General features: G+C 35.7%; 4 protein-coding genes and 1 long non-coding RNA gene across 8 annotated transcripts; 3 read left to right on the top strand and 2 right to left on the bottom strand.

The window, feature by feature from the left end:
• The first annotated feature begins 512 nt into the window (after nt 1-512).
• LOC105834783 lies at nt 513-9,748 on the top strand. The gene is made up of 7 exons (XM_012677494.3): nt 513-782; nt 5,252-5,578; nt 6,844-6,911; nt 7,029-7,284; nt 7,460-7,585; nt 7,795-8,074; nt 8,169-9,748. Exons 2-7 carry the CDS (start codon nt 5,376-5,378, stop codon nt 9,168-9,170), a joined length of 1,935 nt encoding a protein of 644 aa, XP_012532948.1. The 5' UTR covers nt 513-782; nt 5,252-5,375; the 3' UTR covers nt 9,171-9,748.
• On the bottom strand, nt 2,782-5,243 carry LOC118647203. Its single transcript, XR_004964517.1, has 2 exons — nt 5,159-5,243; nt 2,782-5,022 (listed from the first exon to the last, which is right to left on the bottom strand). It is a non-coding gene; the product is annotated as an uncharacterized LOC118647203 (long non-coding RNA).
• Nucleotides 9,645-22,805, bottom strand: LOC105834784 (HEAT repeat-containing protein 3). Of its 3 annotated transcripts, XM_036291613.1 has the most exons (8): nt 20,020-20,168; nt 19,648-19,876; nt 12,033-12,172; nt 11,622-11,882; nt 10,577-11,499; nt 10,186-10,486; nt 9,933-10,106; nt 9,645-9,868 (listed from the first exon to the last, which is right to left on the bottom strand). In XM_036291613.1, the coding sequence occupies exons 2-8, from the start codon at nt 19,685-19,687 to the stop codon at nt 9,752-9,754; spliced, it is 1,956 nt and encodes a 651-aa protein (XP_036147506.1). In that variant the 5' UTR covers nt 19,688-19,876; nt 20,020-20,168; the 3' UTR covers nt 9,645-9,751. The 3 variants fall into 3 exon arrangements, 2 of the variants coding, with proteins under 2 accessions (XP_036147506.1, XP_036147507.1); XR_004964516.1 differs by lacking the exon at nt 20,020-20,168 and having other exon boundaries at nt 9,933-10,084; nt 19,648-19,780; XM_036291614.1 differs by lacking the exons at nt 19,648-19,876; nt 20,020-20,168 and adding an exon at nt 22,673-22,805.
• LOC105834966 (protein APCDD1) lies at nt 12,611-19,167 on the top strand. Of its 2 annotated transcripts, XM_036291615.1 has the most exons (7): nt 12,611-13,320; nt 13,433-13,524; nt 14,013-14,543; nt 16,311-16,461; nt 16,537-16,768; nt 16,981-17,373; nt 17,674-19,167. In XM_036291615.1, the coding sequence occupies exons 3-7, from the start codon at nt 14,495-14,497 to the stop codon at nt 18,715-18,717; spliced, it is 1,869 nt and encodes a 622-aa protein (XP_036147508.1). In that variant the 5' UTR covers nt 12,611-13,320; nt 13,433-13,524; nt 14,013-14,494; the 3' UTR covers nt 18,718-19,167. The 2 variants fall into 2 exon arrangements, with proteins under 2 accessions (XP_036147508.1, XP_036147509.1); XM_036291616.1 differs by having other exon boundaries at nt 12,611-15,411.
• On the top strand, nt 19,512-23,972 carry LOC105834967 (sodium-coupled monocarboxylate transporter 1). Its single transcript, XM_012677859.3, has 8 exons — nt 19,512-19,854; nt 20,027-20,372; nt 20,628-20,782; nt 20,877-21,017; nt 21,218-21,326; nt 21,463-21,684; nt 21,862-22,358; nt 22,736-23,972. Exons 1-8 carry the CDS (start codon nt 19,610-19,612, stop codon nt 22,827-22,829), a joined length of 1,809 nt encoding a protein of 602 aa, XP_012533313.1. The 5' UTR covers nt 19,512-19,609; the 3' UTR covers nt 22,830-23,972.
• The last annotated feature ends 2,412 nt before the right edge of the window (nt 23,973-26,384 follow it).

Here is a 26,384-nt window from a genome sequence, read left to right as displayed (position 1 = left end):
ACTTACAAGCTGTGTGCAACTTTCCAAGCCAGTTCCACTAACGCCTACTTACGGTAAACGTGCCTAGAAATGCGCGAGCTTGCACTCAGTCAGCGTTGATAACATTGCGTAAGTAATTTCGTTTATATAATGTGATGTTTTTAAAATCTGTAACTTTTTAATTTTTAAAAAGATTTTAATTTTAAAGATATTAATTTTAAAAAATTGTATAGTCTATATTTATTGATAAGAATCGTAAGAAGATAACACGACGAAACAAAGAGCATTTTGCATAAATTAACATAAAATTAACATAAACGTATAATAATTTTAATCCTATAGCCTTTGAGAGAATTTAAACACGCGATTAATATTATACATGCGATGAAGAATTTTTTACTTGAATTTTCCGCGCCGAATATGTTCAACCAATCTAATCTCAGCATTGAACGCGCGACGTGAAATTCACGTGTACGCGAAAATGACCGAAGAATTACGATAGTAGCCGAGAACGCAAATGCAATCGGCCGCAAACCGGGTCCGGATAGTGGATACCGGACTACCGGGAGTACCGGGCCGCAGTTGGCCGGCGTGGCTCATGATAGATGGGTAGTTTATATTATTCGCTCGCTCGTAGTGCTTTCGCACGTTGAGCTTTGATTCACATCCGTATGCCTACTATTCGAGCGTGTTCAGTATTCAGTTGCGCGTAAAGTGTCTCGTGTTTCGTTAAAACCGCATCTTGCGACAATCTGAATATATAATCTGACACGTCGCTGTAATCGGCGCACACGCACACTTACGTAAGTACAATGACTTGGACAGATCTCTTACGGATATCGCGCGTCGCAAGTACCGTATGTCGAAATGCAAATTTCCACCGTTTTGTCTCTCGAGATGATAAATTGTTGCGTCTTGTAGCCTCTAGTTGTCGTGCAAAATCCAGTAACTTGCGCGCACTTATTAAAAACTGAGAAGTTTCAACGAGCTTTTATGTAGAATGAATAAAATACCGATGATGCTTGAAGTTGTCTTTTGGAGACACGAGATTTAAACAACTTATTCAAGATTGTGTGAGCTTAATACTTCAATATAATTCACGTTTGCGATAACACACGTAAACTTGCTTGCTATGGAAGTGCGACGTATAATCATTGCAAGTCACTATGTTATCGTCATACCTAAAAATTGCCAATGAGATAATACGGCGTAAACTCGACACAGGCAAATCACACGCGCGCGTTTTTACCTTTCGTTCCGTTACCACCACAAAACAATATCCAGTGTCATATATTCGTCAATCTCGTCGCGAATTCTCAGTTCGTCTCGTCCGTGTAATAGTTATTAATGATCGATATCCCGCGAATTGCTGCTCACGTGGTGGAATCTATCCAAAGCGATATTTCCCAATATTTTCCGTGCCGAGATCGCGGGTCACACCGAGATTCCATTTTCGGATCATTCCCAATTCGAACGTGTTGTTAATGAAACCTTTCTGAAATTCAAGAACCGAAGAATAATTATATGCTCGGATCGGAAAGTTCCGATCCATGATGTGATAACAAATTTTAGAAATTTTGTGCCAAGTTATACCATTGTTTCGATTATTGTTTAATGATAGCTTAGCACGAAATGCATGTTGAATACATCTGCGATAAAGAAATGTTAATAGCTTCTATTATATTTGGATTCTATTGCAACTTGTAAAAAATTTTATTCAAGATGTGTGTGTGTGTGTGTGTGTGTGTGTGTGTGTGTGTGTGTGTGTGTGTGTGTGTGTGTGTGTGTGTGTGAGGGAAAAAAATAAAATTTTTGTGTCTTTTACTGTCGTTTAGAGATTATGTTATCAACGTTACAAATAAAAACGTGTATTTTAAAACGACGATATCAGTGAGTATTTGAGGTACAAAAAAAAACGAGAAATACGTCGATTTCGCAGTACAGTAGTTTCGTAGAAACTATAGCTAAATTGATTTTTCCTCGAGAAAGTATTTCAATCGTGGCTTTACCTTTATCGTCTTTGCAAACTAGTTTTGCGAGTAAATTCGGAACATAGTTTTTTGCGTGTATTAATAACCGTTATTTTTTCTATTGTAATGAAAGAGAAATTTCCTGAAACACGAGAACCGTAATGTTTTGGAGAAGAGCAATCGTGACACACTCGTACGATATAATTTCCCGTTAAATTTCTTAAGATCCAAAAATATCGTTGGTGAAATAGAGCGGCCGTGATTCTGGGCCGGAGCCAGAAAATCGTGGCGTTTTCACCTGAGGCGCGATTATCACTTTTCATACTTTTAATACAGAATAACTTTCGAAGTTTTCTTAATCCTTTCGACTTTTCTTTCAGTCCTTTGAGCCTTGCTTCATAATTTGCATCCATAATCGACGCTTTAAATCTAATTGTCTTACTTTTTTTTTCATAGACATAAAACTTTTCTCAAATCATTCTTTTACAAAACCAATTTTTGAAATTTTTGAAATATCAGAAAAAGACTCGAGAAATTCGGGATATTGATCACCGAACCTAAATGACTTTTAATCCCAACATGTCGACGACGCTTCTAGTAAACCGATGAAAATAAGATAAGTTGCATTGTCGTCCGCGCGAGTTCAGTTGCACGATGCGATGAGTCATCAGCCAGACTTAGACATCGTGTATCAATTATATACAGCTGGTAATTAAACGGAACGTTGATCGTAATCATTGATTCCGTTTCGTTATTGCAACCTAAACGACAGCCAGTTTGCTGTCACGTATACTTAAAACAAAGTTATCAGCACATGAAAAATTATCTTGCGTTTGCCAATATACAGAATTTTATTATCTATTTATTTTAGCTATCCAGTTTTGAGGTGTCAGAGACAGATAAAGAGATGCTTCTTTCTGCAGTTTTATCAAAATCAGTGATCGATTCCGTGTCATCACATGCTCCGATTAAATAAAGTGCGAGGGCATTTGCTTGTATTCGCGAAATGCTTCTCTTTAACAGCGAGAGATTAGATTAAATCCTTTTTGGTCAGTCAAATTTGCTTAGTGGTGAATCTTCGAAATAATTTTGCTTGTGGCGTCCTGAACAAAAAAAATGTTGCATTTTCGATTAAGGATCTTGGAAAAACTGAAGCTTTAAAACATATAGATAAATTACGATCGGAACATATCGGGCAAATAACATACACAAAGGAAGATATTTTTCGCGAAAGAAGCTTCCTTACGTCCAAGTAATTAGTATCTTCCTATTATGTACGTTGCATTAGCGACATGCACCAGTCCTTTCTCACAGATATGTACTATGTTCCACTGCAATAAATGGTGAGTACATAAGCAACGGGAAAACGATGTATGTTAGGTCGATATACAAGGAGGTCTTTTTCAACGCTCACGACGAATTGCGAAACTCGTGCATCATACAGTTACATCATAATCAACGATTAATTGATTGCGCTTAATGTTCAACAATCTATGTACAAATGTATTGAGGTATCTTATAGCTTTCACCTACCAATCAATTTAAAGTTGATTTTACCATAATGGAAATTTGGAATTGAAAAATCAATTTTTTAAGTTATATTCAATCAAAGATGAATTTTTTACTAACTAAATTTTGAAAATGCAAACATATAGCGAAAATGTGTTTTTCGTTAAATTTTAAAACGTTTCTATTCTAATATAAATATATAAAATATACAGATTAATTACAGAGATATTTATTTTTATTATGTATGGCATACGATGATCTTTCTCGATATTGTTGTTGAGAAAGCGTCAATTCCAAATTCCAAATTAGTCAAAGAATCCAAAGGTGAAAGGTCTGCGACATTCTATATAGCTGACTTGCGCCAGGCTATCATATGAAACGATCCCGATTGCTATTGAATAATCGCGTGCCTTATAATAAAGTTCACCCAGGTTAATGTATTCTAAGACAACCGCAAGATTCATACGTTTAATCGAGTGCCTTTTACAAGACCGATTTGTCATCGGTCAATATTAAATTTTCTATAAAAAAGATGCGGAAAATACTATATTTGCAGATGTTAAAAAAGAACTATACGCAAGGTCGATTAATTTTTTGTTTTCCTTTATTTCGTATATTTTTTTACTTATATGTATGTTTTTTACTTATACATATACTTTTTTTCATATTATTAAAAACTTATGTTCACATGAATAATTGTGTATGCGTGTGCGTATGTGTGCGTACTTTATACAACTAGTATTAGCGTAAAACCTTCGAGCGTGTTTTACATCTTCGATGTGCGTTTATCATTCGAATAGAACGTACGAATTGCATTCAAAACTTAAGCACGATCGAACGATTTCGAATTGCAAGGCAGTGCACGAATTGAACAAACAGAGCGCGAGCGCGATGAACTTAATTGAGCTAATTGCATTTGTTAGACACTATTTGTATGTGTCGATTCATGCGATGCATTTTAGTGCATACATATTACTCGTTCGGCTTACTCGCATTATGAAGCTCGCAAAGGTCGCCGAAACAGTAATTTTTTTAATTTCCGCTTTAAAAAATCCTTAAATGGTCAAACAAAATTAAAATTTATAACTAGAAAAATCTTTATGAATTGAAACGAATGAAATGAAGTGATACATGATTTTTACATATAGAAATTGTGCCTACATGTTAAAATAAAAAAAAGTACTTCTGATTGAAGATGCTGGAACAAAATTAAATTAATTTACATTGCGCGATTGAAAGAACGAGAGACGCAGTTTGTACGCAGCAACATTATGCAAACGACATACAGTTGCGCATTGTCATTCAAGAGACACGATTAGAAGATGTCTTGTTAACCGGGTTAGCGTGACGACGCGTTAGTGTTTACAGCTTTTTATTGTCATTGGGTTAGCAAATTAATCCATCGCCAACTCTCGGCAGTATCGGCTGTTCATCGGTTCTACTTGCTCAGGTCATTCAATTTGAACCGAGCAATTGTCGTAACGATGAATGCACGCACGCACATCTAGCAATTGTATCGCTTCAAATCGCTTTCCTCTCGTCCATCATCTCCAGCACTGATCGACTGTAGCACATCAACGTAGTTAATTAATCGCGAACGTCTTGACGAACTTTATCGTTCTCGCGTGATCTCAGCAATAAAATTTTATTTCCTTAATTACGTTTAACTTATTTGTTCTAAATACATTTTTGATACATACGTTTATATTGCTTGTCTCTCCTTTCCGTTGCACGTCGATATACGTCAACGATTTTACGCAAATTTTTAATGTAGATTATTTTCATAAAATTAGTTTGCAGAATTGTGGCAAGAGCTATGACGAGAAATCGATGACGACCTGTCATACATGAAGCGTCTTTATGACATTTCGCTTAATATCTTTCTCGAGACGACGATAGAAATTTGACGGGTGAATCATGTCATCGTCAAGATCCAGACGACCTAGCGTATCGATATATGATTATCCGGAACATCTGAATCCGTTCAACGATGACACGACGTATTCTCAACCACAAGTGCATCGCGATGGTAAATCGTCGAAAGACTCCAAACACAAGTTCTGGACGTTTGGCAGAAGCCGAAAGAAAAGATCGAACAGTTTCTCGATCAAATCAACTTGGTAAGTATTTTTAGCTGTGCAATTTTCTTTGTGGCGTATACTAATAATAAAATATGATACGTGTAAACGATCGTGTGGAACTTTTGTTCATTATTTTTACGAAGGAAATACGAAGAAACAAAGCGTGAAAGCGTTTTGACATTATGAAATATAACAGTATGCTGTCGAAAACTTACCTATTTTCTTATTTTAAAAGTTTCCCTATTCTTTTCTTTTTTTCGAGAGATATAGAACAATTAACTGTTGGCATAATATTACACATACAATTGCACTATACGAAAGTCATGCTGTATTTTTTCAGAAAATTATTCCTCGCGCTGGTATTCCCGCATTATTCACACGTGATGAAAAAAATACTTTCATCAAAATTATATTGAGTTCTGGTCTGATTAGCAATCAGAATAACCGAACTAATCAGAGCTGCGCGAAGAAACCGAAGAATCCGCGCCGTAAGCATCGTCATTGAATCGAAAGTTGAATTAACGCGTCGCAAGTACCTACAGTAACGAATATAAGTGCGCTTCAAATTATCAGCCGTGATCGTCGTCCAGCAAAGTGGAAGTGGTATTAAGCGGAATGAGGATGAATATAATCGGCGTTTTTAACTGCAAATGTGAATAGGAAGGCTTTGCCATTCACGCGCGTGACATTTTAGGAGATTTGCTTTTTTTGTAGTTTTTGTGTCATAAGTTAACTTAAGTATATGTATTCTCGACATTTAATTCAAGTATATCTGTGGGGAAATTAAGAATACATTTGTAAGAGAGATATCGCCAGATAACATAACACGATGTTTTTTGGAAACTTTTATGATTATTTTTAAATTTGCAAAGTAGCGCCGTAATTTAATTTAAACTTGGATCATTAACTGACGCAATCAGCGAAAATTTACAAGACGTTAATGATGACGTTAGCACGTTATGTATTTTCTAGCACATGTTCGAAGTATGTCAAACGATGAGCCACGCAATCTCGTCATCTTCGCGTGTATATACGGCGCATAGATTCATTAAGACAACGCAAAATGTGCAACATGATTATTACTGTCGCTCACTGCGGAATTAGAACATTTCTAAATAAATAATATTACATTATTTTAATTTCATTTAACGCCATTTTAAGTTAGTGTGCAATGTAGACTTAGAGTGTGCAATTTTAATTGCATACTAAATTAAGTACCATCTATCCTTTGCTGTAATTCAATAAGATAATATAGATATAGAGAGTTAATGCGATATTAATTCAATATCGATCTTCATATTTAGGAATGGATTGTTCGGAAAGCGCAAAGAAACTCCAGAATCGATGGAAAAAAGGTCGACTATTACAACAGGTTTGTCTATCCGAATTAATTACACTCTTGTTATATTTGTCATATTTGTATAGTCTCAGTGATATATATTTTTTAAATATAACGTAAAATATATAAAATACAACTTATGTATCGCAGTCTCGACTACGTATAAGAGAGAGCCTTACGATAGACCGACAGCACCTCCACGATTGTCTAAGGATCAGCAGGAATTTGATGAAGCCTTGGGCACTTTGACGAGAAGAAGGAAGTACACTTACGACAATAATATCTCGAGACATAGCTCGAATTTAACGGTAAACGGGGATCCTGCTAGGACTTACGATGGAAATCCTCAAATTACCACAGTGTCTATTATGAACGTCGATCTCACTCCGAAACCACCAGCCAGAAGGTAAACTTAGCAGAATTAAACATAAATAATATTATAATTTTAAAAAATATTATATATATATATACACACACACACACATCTAACTTATGCTTATTTTTTTATCTGTTTGAATCTAGAAGATTTAGATTAAAGAGAGAAATGTTTGTTTTACAATTAAATTTTTAACGGTTTCCAGATTTGGACAAGTGAGCCCAAGACCGACGGACAAAATACCACCTTTAGATTTCGAGGACAAGCAATCTAAACAAAATGGTAGTATTAGTTGTCACGACCAACCGGAAGAGGTCCCGATTCCACCAATGTAAGATCTTTTGTATGTCTTGTTTTTCGCAGATATTTCTAATAGTCGTGATAATTCGAAACTTCAGTTTATCACAATATTTATAAATATTGAGCGGTAAATGGAATTTTTCTAATAATATAAATATAATAGCGCTTTGTCAAAATGCAACAAATATACTTTTGTTCAATATTAAAAATGTTTTATACGAGGTTCGATTTTTTCCTCAGGCGAAGATTCGGCAATAGATCATCACAAAGATTGAATGGAGTCACATCGGATATAGAGGAAGATTCGACTAATCGATCCGGTAATATTAGCCTGAGAGATGAAAACGAAAATGTTCCCGAAGATTACGTTTTTAAGAGATTTAATCAAGAAACTGTGAGAAGATCGAATTTGTCCATTAATAGTTGTACATCCATTACCAGTACGACAAGCACGTACGGGCGCAAGAAACGAAGAGCACCGCAACCGCCGAAACAGAAGGAACAATTGGATACCTCTCTGGTACGATATGTAAATTACATGTGGATGAGACGATAATATTTAATAAACGTATGAAAGTAATAAATACAATTACTGTAACGATGTTTTTCCGCAGGAAATAAATAATTGGTCTATAGTGGAAGTGAATAAAACAGAACCTATACCAGAAATGACAAAACTTGAACTCCAAATAACCGAACCGATCGATATCACCAAGGTCACAGAAAACATCAATGAGATGAAAAATACTTATGAAGAATTGAGCGAGACATCGCCGCGGAAAGAAAGTGAGCAGACTGCAAAGGACGTGTCGTTTGACAAAGTTATGAGAAATATCGGTAAGAATGAAACGTGTGACATTTCTAAGGATTACGAGTCTAGCGAAAAAGAAAAAAAGAATTCTTTAGAAGACAAAATAACATTTAACTGTGATGAAAAATCAAAGAATACTGAATCCGAAGCAAAAATTAATAAGAAATTAAATAAGGAGCAATCAAATATCATTGCTAAAGATTTTATTGAAAAAGATCCTATAGAAATAGAATATAGAAGAACATCTCAAGAAAAGATCGAAATTATCAAGGACATCGATCAAGAATCTGACGAAGTTTGTCTGAGAGAAAAAGGTTCGTTATTGCAAAGTGATAGTTTTTCCGTGAAGGAAGAAATAGAAAAGATTGAAAGACAGATCAAGACATTGGAAAGCAAAAACGCATATAAAGAACAAGAAGATATCGATAACGTGAATCACGATGATCCGATAACAAACACCAGATTATCTATCCAGGCGAATCGTCGACACTTTTTTGAAAATATGGTAGACGGGCCATCTGGTCCGATTAAGTTAGAATTCAAGAAATTGCCACGTGAGCAGAAGGACATTGATGTGATTAGATTAATGGATTCCCCAATACCAGCGTCTCGTGACACGGTGAAGGTGATCGAATTACACATTTCCGAACCAATCAGACACAAACCTGAACTGTTGGATGAGGTAAATCCAATACCGAAACCCAGGAGACATAGTGCGCTTAGTTTAAGAGACACATCTGAATCTAGATCAAAGGATGAAAATAGGAACTTACACGACAATGATAAAAGAGGACAGTCCTTTTAAAATTTTAAAGCTTTGTTCATATTTTTAGACTTTCCAATAAAATTCTATTATTTTCATGATTTTTTACATGTATTGAGAGGATAATTATGTAACTGTAATTTCGAAAATTTATGTTTACAGATAAACTTATTCAAAGACTGTTACATTCTATATTGTCTTTTTTTATTAAATCGCAACTATTTCATACTAATGCATATTGAATATATTTTTCTGCAAAAAATTTATTGCAGAGAAAACTAGAATTTTTATGTTACGATTATGTTATGAATGTTAATTATACATTATTTTTACTTCTGATATATTTACTGTAACACTTAGTTATTATTTTCATTATTTATTGATGCGAAATAAAGCCTAAACATCGTAGAAATATGTGATAAAGTACATAATCCTACTCCAAATCTATTAAAAACTTAAAAATTAAAATTAAAAAAGTGTAGGAAACAGGAAGTGATAACAGCGTACTTCTCTTGCTTTTCAAAAGTATTTTACAAGTTATTTATTGTAGAAATATTTTCATTCATAATGTCTGTAATTCGAAACAAAACAATTGTCGAATAAAAACAATTGTTTCATAACGTTTATTTTGGTTTAATTCCTAGACGCTTTTGTTTATATTTTATAAACCTCATTAAATTTGCGTTCACAGTTGATACTATGACTGTGCCATCTTGTAAATGTTTCTTCTGCTGATGCATCTATGAGATAATTACATGGGAACACATCAATATATAATATTTCATACAGAAAAAAGATATTTACCTTATTTTTGAAATGTGGCATTACAGATAGCAATCTCTGGACTAATTTAATATCTGCTGCTAGATGATCGGTTTCATCTTCTGCATAAATATCCATTATTGCATCTAGAGATTCTGCTATCACCCATACATGAGTTTCAGTTTTGGAAATATCTAATAAGGACGTGGAAACAAGCTGTCAAAAATAAATAGTAACAAAAAATTATATTTTCTTGGACAGAAGATCCAAGTAAACTAAGAATGAAAATGATTACCTTTATCATTTCATAATTTTTTGAATCTTTGTTATTTAACATAATCAGTACTAAATTACAGAGCATCCTTATCATATTAACGCGGACATTCGTATTGATACATTGATTCACTTCATTTAACATCGGTTGGATATCGTTACAAGTTAATTGATTTAATTCGACGACATTTGCCCGTACTTCGACTAAACGTTGAAGAATAGCTCTCATAGCAGCAGTACCCGCTTCTGTAATATTCGCATCTGATTTCTCATCATCCTTCCTGATAACGTATTTAAACTCTGTTGCAATCTCCATCCATTTCCTGGATACAGAGTATATCCAAAAAATCAATAAAAATGATTATAAATAATAAAAACATTTTTAATTATCAAAGAATTTGAAAGTAATCTACCCAAATAAATTATCAACGCCTCCAAAAACATCGATCTCTATGCTAGGTAATAAATTGTTTAAACATAAAAAAGCTGCACACTGAATGTCGCGAAATTGTTTCAATGTTGCTTTTCCCTCTTCGGTTTGATCCAGGATTTCCTGGTTGCTTTCATCCACTACAAATTTAGCTTTTTCCCAAATTTTATCAATCAAGTTACAGCTGTTTATAATTTCAACTAGTTCCATTGGAAGCGTCGACATTTTCAAATCTTCATTCATAGAATTATCATCGAAATTTTCAGACTCTAGCTCCATTGTTTCAAAATCGTCGGTGTCAGAATCAGTTGCATTGTCCTCATGTTCAAAACATAAGTTTGCTAAAATCTGTAAAGCTTGTTCTTGCACTTCCAATATTTTTATACTTTCCTGTATTTTTTTTCTCTTATCGTTCGAAGCATTGCTTTCATGCGGCAGGATAGATATTAAATGAGACAGCGTTTGTAGATGATCGATTGCAAGTACGTCAGACAATACCATTAACACTTTATGAAATATATGCATCTGGTTATTGTCAGTATAATTACTGATATTGATTAATATATCAGCTACACAAGTTTTTAACGACAATACTTTAAAAGCAGCCTCACCGTCTGCTTTTAAATCCAGTAAACTAAACAAAACTGATTCACTTTGTTTAATTTTATTAATGGCAGCATCGTTCTCATCCGATAAGCATATCATGGATCGAGTTACGATCGTAACAATCTCTATTCCATAAATATTAACATCTAAAAATTTTATCAAGAATAATACCAAATCTTCCTCATTAGCTCGCTTGATTGCCCTTTCATTATTTGCACATAATATCCACAACAAGCTAACTGCTCGAATAAATGTCACTTTTTCATCTCCAACTTCTTTTGGTTTCCAATCCAAATAGTACTATAAATAGAAAATTTATTTAAATTTAAAGTTAAATTACAAATTGTTATAATTATTAATTCCAATTCATATTGCATATTAAGCGTTATTGAAATATATGGATATAATGTACGTTTACATACCTGTCTCAGTAATGCAGCAAGCGGAGTTATAATATCATCTTTGATTAAATCATTACACACTTCTTCCCTACCATTTTCAGCAATTTCACGCAAGGTGTATGCAGTATTTGCTCGTATAGCAGCGTTATGATGAATCAAAAGTGGACCAATGATTTTTGCTATTCCATCTTTAGCAATTTGTTTGGCCATAGAAAAGTCGCAAGACATTGATGCCAGTATTTGCAGGGCAGATAATTTTTCCTCGAGATTACTCGATTGTATCTAAAGATAAAGAGAGAAATATTTAAGAGACAAACCTTTGCTATATATTATACTTTATTAATTCTTTAAGTCTTCCACTTTATTATATAACTTGATTTTATTTAAATAAACTATGTACATATTACATATTGATAAAATTTTATCACTTACATCATCGTAAACATTCTGCAAAATCTTTTCCTTCTCTCCTTTCGCAAACTGCTCGTTCAATTCGAACTCCTTGACGGACGGCAATCCAGTGGGATTTTCCTTGTGAGGCTTTTGCCGCTGCCGCTTTTGCTTACCCATCACTGCGAATAATTTGATAATTGTTGTTGAGAATAGTAAAATTGTGTTCTCTTTCTAGTTTCCACCGAATGATGAGTTAACGTCTTTAATTTCAAGGGCAGGTTGAAGACGCTGTGTAATGTTTATATACTGCTTAGATAGTTATTCTATTTCTTCTCTTTTCAGTCGCACTATTTACAATATCTATTTTCTTCACAAAAATGTATTTCTCCAGATTTCTCCAAATGCAATACAGCGTAGAGGTTAAACAAATGCACACATGGCCTGGCCTAGAGATCTAGCCTGGCCTATCCAAATAATTTTATTCACGACATCTTTAGTCAATTTTGCGAAACTTATAATTAGCGCGCTGTATTATAGAGTATACATACACACGTACATTATGTAAAATTCCGAACTTTATTCAGAATCACAAAAGTGGCTTTCCTGGCAGTCTAAAGGTTAATAATAATTAACATATATTATACATATGTATATATTGTGTAGTACATAGATCGATCGAATTGTTTGTATCGACGTTACACATGTAGGTGCATTATTCGTTCGTAACTTAGTTTTCTACATAGCCAACTGTGTTAAATTACGATCGATAATTGTATTATCTCGACCGATTCATTTTGGTTTGTACAATTAACTGGCGGCAAGAGGGCGTATTTGTTGCAAAATTTATTAGCGCGGGATTTGCTTCGATGAGAGTTATGTTACCTTTGATTACATCGTACTATGTTTTTTGCACTAAAGTTTTTTGCATTAAAGATCAAGTAAATTACACAGTATTAGTATTAGAAGTGAAAGCTTGATGGAAAAGAATGAAAGAAGACGAAAAAGAAGAAAATGAAAAGGTGCAAGCAATCGCTCCAACGATGAACAATTTAAAGGTTGAGCGTTAATAATTGGTGTCACGGAAGGCAGGTGCAAGTTTTGCAGATGGACCACCCACCGCAGCAAACCTGCCGCGAGTAAACATCTCTTCGAGTTTGAGTGTGTGTCGACGGTATTTCTCTGATGTCCCTCAGTGTCCCTATGCGTACCCCGCATACAACGTGGCTCGATAAAGAAATCAAAATCAGCAGCCAAAGCTTAATAGACGCAGTCTCAGTGTGCGTGTGTGTATGTGCGCCGCATCGGCTATTTGGCTGTGAAATGACTGGTTAGTTCTTTTTATCGAAGGCCTCTTAATAAACGAGCCCATGGCGGATGCAAACTAATATACGCTGTATACGCGTGTGGCGTGTTAATTATGTTTCACGTTTTAATTTCAGTCGATCGGGGGAATCTTTCTTTGTACAATCATCCTCATATTCGTACCGCGAATCTTGATATGCGCCCCTCAGCTCAGCGCTGCATTTCAATTGTGAGTCTTCTGACTGGTCTGATAAATGGCTCTCGTTCTATACATAGTTGTGAAATTACGAATCTATATGCGGTATCTATTTCTTTCACTATGAAAATTTTAGCGCATCGAGAAATGAATCAAAGAATTAGAAATGTTTAAATTTTTCTATAAGTTTTGTTTATCTTGATTCTTCTAAAGAAACATTCAACAAAGTGATATGTCTCATCCTTATGTATTCTTTTGTATTCTTATAAATCAAATCACTTTAATCAAGTTAGTATAAATTTTCTATCATTTTTTCCCCTCTATTCTTTCTTCCTCTAATTGTAAATGATTTGTTTGACTGATTACGTATATACATGTATGTATATAATCAATGTATATAATCAATTGGGCAAATCGCTTATAATTAAAGGAATTAAAGAACAATTAAGAAATAAAGAGAAAAAATGATAGAAAATTGATACTATTACCACATAAACTTCTCAACTCTTCCATTTTTTCAGCTTGGATAACCTGTTGAGATTTCTTCCATGGTGCAAACTATACCAGCATAGTTCTGATGTTGCGGAAAGTTTGACTCATCCTTGCACTAGCTTTAAACAGGACTCAGTGGGACACTGTGTGTACCACAAAATCAGAATATAAATCTAACATGAAACCCTCGCAGCAGGGTTTGACTTGATTCTTAGGAGACAGGGATGAGAATGTATTTTTCTCTCTCGCTGCGGTCTTCCGCTACATACGATTGGGATTCGGCCGGATCAGCAGGAGTCGCTAGAGTGGGGATGAGGCTATATAATCTTGGGGTAGGTCGCCAAAGAAACAAATTCTCCAAGGAAGACGTGCGTGCAGTCGAATGCAACGCGACGCAAACCGTCATTTGTTCTGTGATACCTACAATCCTTGAAGGAGGGATATACTCAAGTAAATGCGCGTGTTCTATCATTGCGCGTCTTATCATTGATCGATACAAGACGAGAGAAAAATGGATGTTACAATGACTTTATCTGTCGTCATCGTTATTTTGTCAATAAGTAAGTATCTATGCACCAGATGTGACATGCATGTAAAATATAAAGAAAGACAGACAGACAGACCCCCTCCCCCCCCACACACACACACAGAGGGAGGGAGGGAGAGAGAGAGGGAGGGGGGGGGAGAGAGAGAGAGCCAGCCAACGCAAAAATGCTCAAACGAGTACTTGTGAATACCATACAAAAAAGTTTTGCAATGTTTTATATGAAATATGATAAATTATAAATGTAATTGATTTTATATGAAGGTATTGCACCAAACGTAAAAATTTTCTCGAATTGTAGACTTGAAGAACTGTAACTTTTTTTTCAAAAGTGGTGTGAAAGGAATAATATCGCAGTACTTTTTCTTAACTGCTTTTTAAGAGCAAAAAGGAGTGTAGTATATTAGAGTATTTGGGAAAGAGGAAGTTATACATGTGCATGCCTGCAACAGAAACACACAAACCGTGCACCATACTAAGAATGCGTGCAATACTAGCAATAATTATATAATAAAATATAAAAGATGTAACATGGAATAAAATTGTTTCAACTTTCTATTAAAGTTGTTTTTAAGTCACGTGACAAAAGTCATAGCAAAATATCATTAGAAATTTGAGTTTGTAATATTATTTAAAGCAAAATTTAATAGAAATAATGAATCTGACACCACGCTAACTATTTTGAATTTCCTGAAGTTTTTTGACAAGAGAAAGTCTGAAATCGCTACGTATTACGAAGGTATTCGCGTCAACGTCGTTGTCCCCCAACCAATCCACCGTTGCATTATCAAGCACCTATTCCAACGCACCAACATGGAATACCAAATGCAACAATCGCAGAGAAATGCTAAAAAAGGGAGACTGATGGAGGCGCGAGAGACGCTGTACGTCGATCGAATGTTAAATAGTCGTGACAGCATGCCGAACTATTCTTTTTTTCATATCATTTCTTCTATCTTATAATTAACAATCTATTTTGCACTATAATCTATTTTGCACTATAATCTATTTTGCGTCTGTTCGATCGACACGCAATAGGTAATTTGACTCTACGTATTATACATGCCAATTGTGCATATAAATTGACTCTTGACACGGCATGTTTTAACAAATTGCAGTTTTATTAGCGTCTCAAATTAATTAAACAATTTGTTCTCTTCCCTTTTTATTAAATAAAGTATCATACATAAACGAAAAAATAATTTTTTAAAAATAAATTTACCACATATTATAAAATTGTAAAACTATACAAATATGTTATATTTATCATATTTACGCTTAGGGTTGGTTGTTCCAACTTCTTAGTAAACTTACCTATCAGGTAAATATATGTTTGTCTTTATTTATTTAAGAAAAGAAATGAAGATAGACACATGCTTACCTAGTAGATAAGTTTACCAAGAAGTTGGAACAACCAGCCCTTAAACTTGTTTACTTTTCTTTTGTAACGTGAGACTTCTGAACGGATGTAGTCACATTAATTATACCAATTAAAAATTGTCAGATTAATCTTTGTTGCGTGTTACATCTAATTTTTCTTTTGAGAAATTTGCAAATTGTCAAATTTAGAGAAAAATTATCAGGTTACTGCAAAAGATCGCAAAAGTCATAAAAATTGACTTGTTGAGGACGATATCTCGCGTCCTCGTATACCAATGACATCAAGATTGCTATAAAATTTCTCGGCCATTCATATAGATTACATATATAATATCGTTATAACAAGATCAGTATATTTTTCATCCTTGCCACTTTGCTTAAACATGTTATACCTGTTTTATAGCGAAAATGAGCTATACTTTGATTGATGAGCGAGAATCCGTAAATTCGTTGGCGCATTGCAAAACGGCTATTAAGGAGATTGAACAGGGGGATCGTGAGACAATTGTGGACGATAGCTCCTCCAGATTGTATTCTACATGGTTGTCTCAAGAGTAATTGCTCTTCTTTCATAGATTGTGCAGTTGATTTGAGTTTAATGGAAATAGTAATATGATTTTTTATTGCAGATGTGAAGTACGAGCCGGCCCGGAGTATATAATCAGAAAATATACATTTTTCGAGAATGGCACGTTTCTCTTGTTGCGTTATCATTATGCCGAAGAGTCATGCAGCATACCGACGCATACTATCACAATTCGGGGTTTCCTTAAGTTGCTAGGATCATCCGCCGTCGTTTCAGGCGCTACCGAAACAAATTTTCATGTGGATGTCATTAATATTATACCTTTGAATCGACAAGTACGTTTTTCCAAACCTATTAACAAATTAGATCCAAAAAGATCAATTTGTGAGCAGCAAAGTAAAATTATTAAATTGGAAATTGCAATTGTTGTATGAATATGAAAGATATTCAAGTAATGATATTAAAGTAAGGTATTAAAAGTGCAGAAGAAAATAAAATCGATATTTGTGATCGATTCGATTGATGTATATGAAAATTAATTTCACAGGTCGCTCATAAGTTTGGGCACAGATTGAACCTGACTTGTGGTCCTCGGCCGAAATGGCGACCTTACGTTTCCGAAATAGTTTACGAACAATCGTGGCAACGCTCAGCCGCGACGTCGCTGTGGCAAGGTCCGATTTACAATTCTCTACAAACTCACTCGTTTACGAAGAAACGGCTCGGTATCAACTGTTTAGAGCCCTTCGGAATTGAATTCACTGAATTGAGACTGCTGAGAGTACAAAAGAAATCATTCAGAAGCTCTTTCGGCTACGATCGATATCACAAACTTGCACAATTCCAACTTTTTTTGGCCAGTCCCGCACCCAACGTTTACTCTCGCTGGAATTATAAACCGACTTCTTTGCAATCCACAGCAATGATCCGCATCGATACGGTATGTTTTCCTAGACTTTAAAATTTGTTTCATTATTCGTATTGTCTGCACAGACACAATGTCATTTCAAATAGAATTCTTACTGCAGAATATCCATAGAATAGGTGCACTTCTCTGTTTTTACAATAAGAAAAAAGAGCACAGTTGCTCGCGATAAATGGTACAAGTAACGGCTAATTATAATATTATACATTGTTGTCTCTACCATGTTGACGATATATAAGGAATAATGAAAACTCGAACCGTGAGACGGTGAGAGAATGGATCGAGAAAGCATTATTAATAGTGGCGATGTTATAGGCGAGCAGTTGCCCGATATGCAGCGGTGTGTCTCGGAGCACCGAATTCAGCCCACCTCTTCTCCACCAAACGGCAGCTTTGCCCGCATTGATCGGAGGTTATTGGCATAGCGAGAGATGCGAGAGCTCTGAAGGCGGCATCTGGCTCAGACGTCAATTTCAAATATATTCAGGAGATCGATTGTGGACTGGTCGTTGGGATTATTATGATGATCCGCAATGTTGGACGTTTTTGTATGCGCTAACCGCAGCCGGAAGCTACGTTCAGCGAGCTGGAAGACAGAGACGTCACGAAGAGATCGATCGAGGAGAGATTGATTTTCTCAGTCACTCACTCAACGTTTCGACGAGATTCTTACGCTCCAAAAGGAGCATTACCGATTCCCCAACCATTCGTACTCTACGAAACAACTTAAATGTCGCGAACGAGCCGAGAAATGAGAAATGGTCAGTTAGAATGGATAATAAAGTACAAAGACAGGAAAGATCTCTGACTGATGGGGTTCATCAGCTTTTGCATGACGAGTTTATAATTGAATCGAGGTTCACGACGATGCTGCGAGATCGTCAGATATACGACAAGATCACTACCAAAAAACCTTTTCCAATCTGGAATACTCTTTCTGGTACGTCAGAACTGGATCTACATATTGCCGAGAGCACTTTGATGTTTGGTGACGTCGCGATATCCACTCGTTGTAGTATCGATCGGGAGCGACTTGGAGTGCCGCTCACCACCTGGCCAAGAAATTGTGTTCCTCGCACCATTGAGGCGCCTTCTACGTTAAGACTGCGGGTCAAACTGGACATTAACTGGAATGGCCAGTACATTCTGCTGTTGGGCTCACAAGATGACAATCTGTGGGAAGCGCCTCTGCGACAATGCGCGCAAATCTCGCCTCACAATTCCATTCTACGAGCGCATCTCCGAAGAAGTGTTGGTTTGCGTTTCGGACTATTCTCTTCAGCGTCGACGAACCGAATCTCCGAAGTTAGTCTCATATCGCAAGTCTTCCTGTGTTTCGTGTATTACCTTGTATGGTGATATCGGGCATTTGAATCTTCCGTTATCTTTGTCGAGAATCATTCGCAATTTGAGAAAGAAGTTTGATGAAATATATATGGAGTTTAAACATTCTCTTTCGGTTTCGTCTTGGAAAATTCCATAAAATTGTAAACTTGTATATGTGTAAATAGAATCAAAAATCCAAAGATCGCGGCAGTAATTTGCCACTGTCTGTGAAAATGGCGCAATTGATTGTCAGTTTTCATTGAATGCCTTGAACGGAAGTATCGCTAGATATTATTAGGATTTAGAAAAGCACACAATAGTGTTAAGAAAAAGTTGCCATGAAAGTAGCCACGATTACGACGATTCGTATAAGCTTACATTATATTGTGAGTTTACCCTATTTTGCTACCCTATATTAAATTTGAACTTCTCTGTGATCAACTGTAATTTAATAAATTCAATTGCTGCTACGTTGACACAAAATCAATGATATGATAAAGCGTAAGTTACATCCTTTCGATCCTTCGCGTCAATTCCTCTTTCTATCCCGTCAGGTTTAGTAAAAAATCTGATGACGTTACAAGACTGATTGCATGTACAGTTCATCACTCTCGTTGTCTCACGTTTTCCTTAGTTTTCGTTTATTCCGAAATTATCAAGATACCATGTTTCGTCATCGGATACGTTATCACATACGTACCTGTTATAAATTAATCTCTATCATGGTAAAATTATAACGCATCAGCATATTTGCAAGTCAGCGATGTCTGATTGCATTTTGTTCCTCGTTTCTTACACCAGATAAACGGACCAGAGGTGAACTAGCGCGAAGGACAGAAAGAGATTCGTATACTTATATGTATCACGTATCGCTGTCTTTTCGGTATTCGGAGAAAAAGGGTCCATCCGAACTGATTCGCTCTTAATGAAACTTGAGGGAGTAGCAATGGAAAATCCTCTTACCACCAGCATCCCGTTTGACCAAACGGAGAATTTGAATCATTTCGTGTTCGGATGGCTTGATTACACGCTCTTTGGGCTGCTGCTGCTCGTCAGCGTTCTCATCGGTGTGTACTTTGGCTTCTTCAGCAAGCAAGACAGCACAACGGAGTATTTCCTGGGCGGTAAACGGATGGGATCTTTTCCTGTTGCGATGAGCATCCTGGCTAGGTCAGTGAGTCTTCTCTTTATCCTGTGATTGATTGAAAGAGATCATTTTAAATCTCTTATGTAACTAATTTTTTCCGTTACCGTCGCGTTTTCTTTTAATTGACACATTTTTCTAGTTTTTTCAGATTTTCTTCATATCTTAATAAAATAATAACGCAAACTTACTGTTTAGCCACGTCTCTGGTATAAGCTTGCTGGGTATACCCACGGAGGTCTTTCATTACGGAAGCCAATATACCGCGTGCGTCATCTCGTCGATTCTCACTGCGGTCATCACCTGTTATGTTTTTCTGCCTGTCTTTTACAAATTGCAACTAACCAGCACTTTTGAATATCTGGAGATCAGGTTCACCAGGCCAGTCAGAATCCTTTCTTCAGTGCTATTCACTATTTCGCTCTTCATGTATTTGCCCATTGTCATCTATGTACCTGCTCTCGCCTTCGCACAAGTCAGTAATCTGAGCGTTCATGCGATAACGCCAGTACTCTGTATCGTGTGCATCATTTATACTAGCATTGTAAGTGCATAGTGAAAAAGTTATATCTTCTTTATAATATTCTTAAATTAATCGAGAAAATTTCACCGCAAAAACAGTTGAAATTTAGAATAGATTTAGAATCTAAATCTCTTCTATTCTCTGTAAGTACAGTAACAAGTGTGAAAATTTTGCAATTTTGCAGTTTACACACTCTCTCTCTCTCTCTCTCTCTCTCTTTCTCTCATTTATTCATTTCTCATTCACTGACTCAATAATTTCATGCTTTTCACGTAGGGTGGTCTAAAGGCGGTAGTATGGTCGGATACTATACAATTTTCCGTAACCGTCGGTGGACTCTTTGTGGTTCTTGTGCTAGGAATATTGTCCGTTGGTAACGTTGAAAAAGTGTGGAGGATTTCCAGTGAAGGCGGTCGTCTTATTTTCTTTGAGTAAAAAACTTTCAATTTTTTTTCGTTCTATTTTACATATTATAAAAGTAATATAAAATTATGTCTCATATTTAAAAAACATTTTCTGTATTAGTATGGATCCGAGTCCATTGGCGAGGAATACTTTTTGGAGTATGACTATAGGTATGACGGTAATATGGCTCGGGCATCACGGTGTTCATCCAGGTACGGTGCAGCGATTCCTGTCAGTACCTAGAGAAATTGACGCCAAACAGTAAGACTTTTTTTAATCTTACTCTGGACATGGTAACTTGCGATCCAAAATCGTTGTAACATTTTACTTTCATTGTCCTGTAAACTCGTCTTTAACGGATCTTTAAAAAGACTTTAAAGATTCTTTTCGAGTTTTAGAAAATTTGCGACACATTTAGAAGCAAGATATTTAATCGTTTCCTTCTTTTATTACACTCACAGCGGCATGGTGATTACCGCGATAGGATTGATAATCGTCAAACTGATCTGCGTATTCATTGGATTAATCATGTTCGCCAAATATTATAAGTGTGATCCTTTCTTAACGAAGGTATGTTGTATTATTTATAAATTGTGCGTTTAAAAAATATTAAAATGTTTAATAGATGGAAATACAGATATATATTTTATCTGCAATTATATGATATTTCTATTGCAAAAAATTATAAATCTTGTCATTTGAACAGGCGATTAGTCGCACCGACCAAACTTTACCATACTACGTAATGGACGTTGCTGGACATCTGCCAGGACTTCCGGGATTATTCGTAGCGGGTCTAGTAAGCGCTGCGCTCGCAACTCTGAGCGCCAATCTAAACACCGTGTCCGGTACCATTTACGAAGACTTTATAAATCCGCGGATTCCAGATAGTCCCAAGAAAGAAGCTATGGCTACCAACATTATGAAAGTGAGAACGATACGATCGATTAATATAATTATTTCACACACACACGCGCGCGCGCGCTCGCTCATTTATTCGTTCACTCACTCACTTTAGAAGAACATGGAAGACTTTTCTTTTCTTTCAAAAAGTTGACTTGATTTAAAGCTAATTAACTTATTGATTATAATTAACGTTCTTCAGGGCATTGTTGTGGTAACCGGAGTGATCTCAGTTATTTTGGTGTTCTTGGTCGAGCGACTAGGATCAGTCTTCCAAATAGGTGTAAGTATGCGTGGTGTGACTGACGGACCCTTGCTTGGCCTCTTCGTGTTAGGAATGCTAGTACCTTGGGCAAACGCGAAAGGCGCGTTGTTCGGAGGTTTCATCGGTTTAATCAACATGCTTTGGCTAGTGGGAGGCGCTCAATGGCACACCATGCATGACAGAATTAAATATGATTCATTACCCACGTCGATGGACAATTGCCCATTTAACTTGCCGAATCAGACCTTTTCGACCAATCCAGCTACTCAAATAGACTCCAACGAGAAGCCCATGATACTTTTTCAAATATCCTTCATGTACTATAACATAATAGGAGCGGTGATTGTTGTCGTCGTCGGCACTATCGCGAGTTATGTCTTCGGTATGGATCTTGAGAGCGTAGATCCCGATCATATTACACCGATGATGAAAAGGTACGATACAATAATATTATATTCGATACAACATTTGTATATGTATTTAGGTATATATATCACGTGACGATATAATGTCAATCGTAAGAAATTCGTAAGGGCTCCTTAGATTATATTGGATTTTAAAATTATTATTTTATAAGAAAAGAGAAAAGTGCATTTTCGTTATTTATAATGTTTATAACGTATTCTGAAATATTAATATTAACTTTACTATTTTTTATCTATTAAGAATTACATACCCTATACATACATAAAACCGAGATAATATTGTAATCACGTGTAATTATCACGCATGCATAAAATATTCCTACACTTATCATAGACGATATCGATACGTTTTCTTTATGGTAATCTCTTGATTTAATTCTTTATAGGTTTCTTCCGTCTCGAAAGTATGCCCAGGTTTCGGTGAAAGAAGTGCCACCATCACTCGACATTGCGCCGGAGAAAAAAATTATTCAAAAATGAATTGCAATCACGGTACGCGAAAAATGAGTTGGAAGATAAACTCTATCTGAAAAATGTATATTTAACGCGAATGAGCGATAATCTTCACTTTAAAAGAATCTCCATCAGTCGAGTGGCGCCGATGATCCATTCCCATGTCAACTGACCGGGCCGAGGTTGGGAGCACCAGCCCACAACCAAGAGGTGTCTTTTATTGATTAATAGACGCATGCGCCAGCTAACTTGCTGTAACACATATCAGATCGCGGTTGTTTTCGATCTCTCAGTATCCCAGCATATCCCAGTGTTTTTAGTATCCATTATAGGAGACATCGATTGGTGTCTTTTCTAGAAATTTTTGTGGCCAGGAAAATAAGATCGAGAAATGTCTTTGATATTATCCCAGCACATATTATTCTGGAACAGTATTTAATTACTATTAACTTTTTATCTATTAAGTATTTAATTACTATTAACTTTCGTTTGATCGAAATAATAAACAAGATTATTTTTTGCTGATCGCTATTTTTATAATAGATTTTTTTACGTTGTTGGGAAACAAATTTAAGTAAATGAACAAATAATATCGAGGGAACCGATCGAAATTAGAATCGTGGATATTGAAAATCAAGTTACGTTCCTGAAAATGTTGATCGGGGTTGCTCGGGGATGACCGCGTGTCCTCGCAAATAGGACAGCCGCGCCTACACGTGGAACGAAGTTTGTCGCGAATGCCAAATGTCCTTGTTGATTCAACAAGTACGAGTGTCGATATCCACATGGCATAGTGATTTCTTGATCGCGACAACTTTACAAGTGGGTGACATATTGTATCATGGTCGATACCGTCGAATCACATGAATCGCCAAGAATGTCGATGCACGATCAACATAGTAGAAATTGCTACTTGAAAAATCGAGGACTACAATGAGAAATTTTCATCACATATACGTCCAAGATGAACAACCAGAGTAAGAGATTTATGACACAATAAGTCACGTTCCAGTTTCTTACATTATTAGTTAACATCTAACTGCATCTTACAATTAGATAAAGACCTATCATAATAGTTGTGATTCCAAGAAGATATTTCTATTCTTTGTGCACATCTTGACTCGATGTTTAGCATTTAAAGTTAAAAAAATTAAAGAATTATCATTGATACACGTAATGGATTACAATTATACAAAAGTTTCATCTTTTTACTATACATAACATGTGCCAAACGTCAAATCAATTAAGTCTCTCACTGATATTTTAATATTCGCTCGTATTTGGTACAAACATGATACAGTATGAATAAATATTTGTGAAAAGTCGATGGAGCACACAGATTTTATCGATTACAACTGTTTAAGTACATTCACATTTAGTACAGTGGAGGAAAAATCTACCCGGAAGAGTTTTGATAAATCTCAATCGTTGTTTGATAGAACAGTCGGTAGGTAGCAGCAAAACGGGTGGCATGCTGAAGCACAGCCGCGCCTCGCTTTTAATAATAGATAAAAACCGTAGGCATTTGTACCGAAAAAAGAACAGAAACCGAGAGCATCCTAACAGAGAGAGAGAGAGAGAGAGAGAGAGAGAGAGAGAGAGAGAGAGAGAGAGAGAGAGAGAGAGAGAGAGAGAGAGAGAGAGAGAGAGAGAGAGAGAGAAGGGGAAGAAAAGACGGAGTGAAGAACGTAGCCTTCAGTTTGACCGATGCTAAGGAAAAACACGCTTTGGTTATTATCAGTTTCTGTATTTCAATCTTAGATAATTTGAACAAATTTTGATTAATGTGGAGAATATCATCCAGAAAAAACCATGGAAAAAAGAGAAAAAGAGAAACTATCTACCTCTACAATCAGTTTGTGATAACGAGGAGCGATGGCTCATTTGTCTATCTTAAGTGGATAGATGCATTTCCATTGAATGAAAAGGTCTTTGAAAAACATTGATGAATTTCTAACAATTTTCGTTAGATGATTACATTATTAATCAAATTAAACGACAGATTTCTATCCTTGTATAGTTCACACGTTGCGCAGTGGCTAATACCACATAAAGTAGCCATCGATGATACCAGATGACGATGCGATGAGAGAATGAGAGATGTATTTAGGTATTCCTTGGAAATGACGTTGCCATCGATACAAAAAAGCTTGCTGGGATTAATGGTGTTAACAATCATCGGCCTGACGATTTTTCTGCTCAGCAGAAAACTTTCGCTGGAAACGCGTAGGCGGGACGGCCTGCTCATCGATATGATCGCTAACATTAGCGGCCACTTGGATAGACTTGACAGCGATTTCGATGACATCGCCTCGCAGACGGAAATTGTGCGGAATCGCTTGCTGCAGCTAGTCGCGCTCCATCGGGAGAATCTTTTGATATGTTCGTTACTCGACGAGAAACGAAGACAGAAATTAAGCGAAATGAGGAGGAGTAAGAGAAGAAAACGGTTTATCATCATGCATAATTATCGATAACTGATTTGAGAGAATCTGTATCTGTTTTTTTACCAAACATAATGTGATGGGAGAAGTATTAGATAGATATCTATTATCAAATTATACCCCAAGTTTTATAGATGTCTACTTAATGAGCAGTTTCTTTTTATATATTGAGAAATATGTACATTTTCAATTGTTTGTTCAATTTCAATTATTTTTATACGCCTGCAGTGCGATTCTGTAATTCTTAATGACCGTTCGATATCGTTATTCGATATATTAAAATTTCGCAGCTTTTTTGTCATATATAATATGTGCGCGACAATATAACGATATCGATCGAACTGTCGTTTTTAATTAATTAATTTATATCTAATCGTATTGAACTAGTAAATAAAAGGGACGAATTAATTTCATATTTAGTAAGACAATCATCCGTTTATGAGCGAATCAAATTTCTACTACTGACAAATACTGTTGTTACGTAGCGTGAAACATATCATAGATGATTCGATCACCTTACGGTAAATTAGATGTTCAAGGGGGTCAATTAATAAATCCACGCGATTACGAAAACGCTTTAACGTTTACAATAGTGATTGTCGTTTGAAATTCCGAAGCAAATTTGGAATATGAAGTACATGACTGTGACCATGTAATGTCATCTGTATCACATAAATAATATTGTGTAAACATGATTATGTGCATGTATGTAGCAGAGCGAGGATCGAATTGTCTGTGAAGTTGCCAAATGTTGAATTGTGTTTAACATCTTTTAATATCGTTACATAATTTATATAATAAATTATGAGTTCTCATCTTGTGTAAAAATTCAACTTATCTCAGTCGATATTATTACTATTAACGACAGATCATAAAACGATATCTGTCAAATGTACAATAGGTATCAAGTATTTGCGTTATAGCTTACCCGATGACAAAATATACAGACTTCCAGATTCGCGAGCAAATATCTGTGCCGAGAAAGTATATCTTTCTTATCGAAAAAAAGTTATTAAAAGAGATTTGTTTGCCGTTTAAAAAATTTATCGAGAAAGCTGTTGTTAAAATATTTTTTGCGGGTGGATCTGGTATACCACGTTTTGCGTATTTCGCAATATCGACATATTTAATGGATCTT

The sequence above is a fragment of the Monomorium pharaonis genome, chromosome 9 (genome assembly GCF_013373865.1).
Source record: "Monomorium pharaonis isolate MP-MQ-018 chromosome 9, ASM1337386v2, whole genome shotgun sequence".
Lineage (NCBI taxonomy): Eukaryota > Metazoa > Arthropoda > Insecta > Hymenoptera > Formicidae > Monomorium > Monomorium pharaonis.
This window is presented reverse-complemented; position numbering and strand designations above follow the sequence as displayed.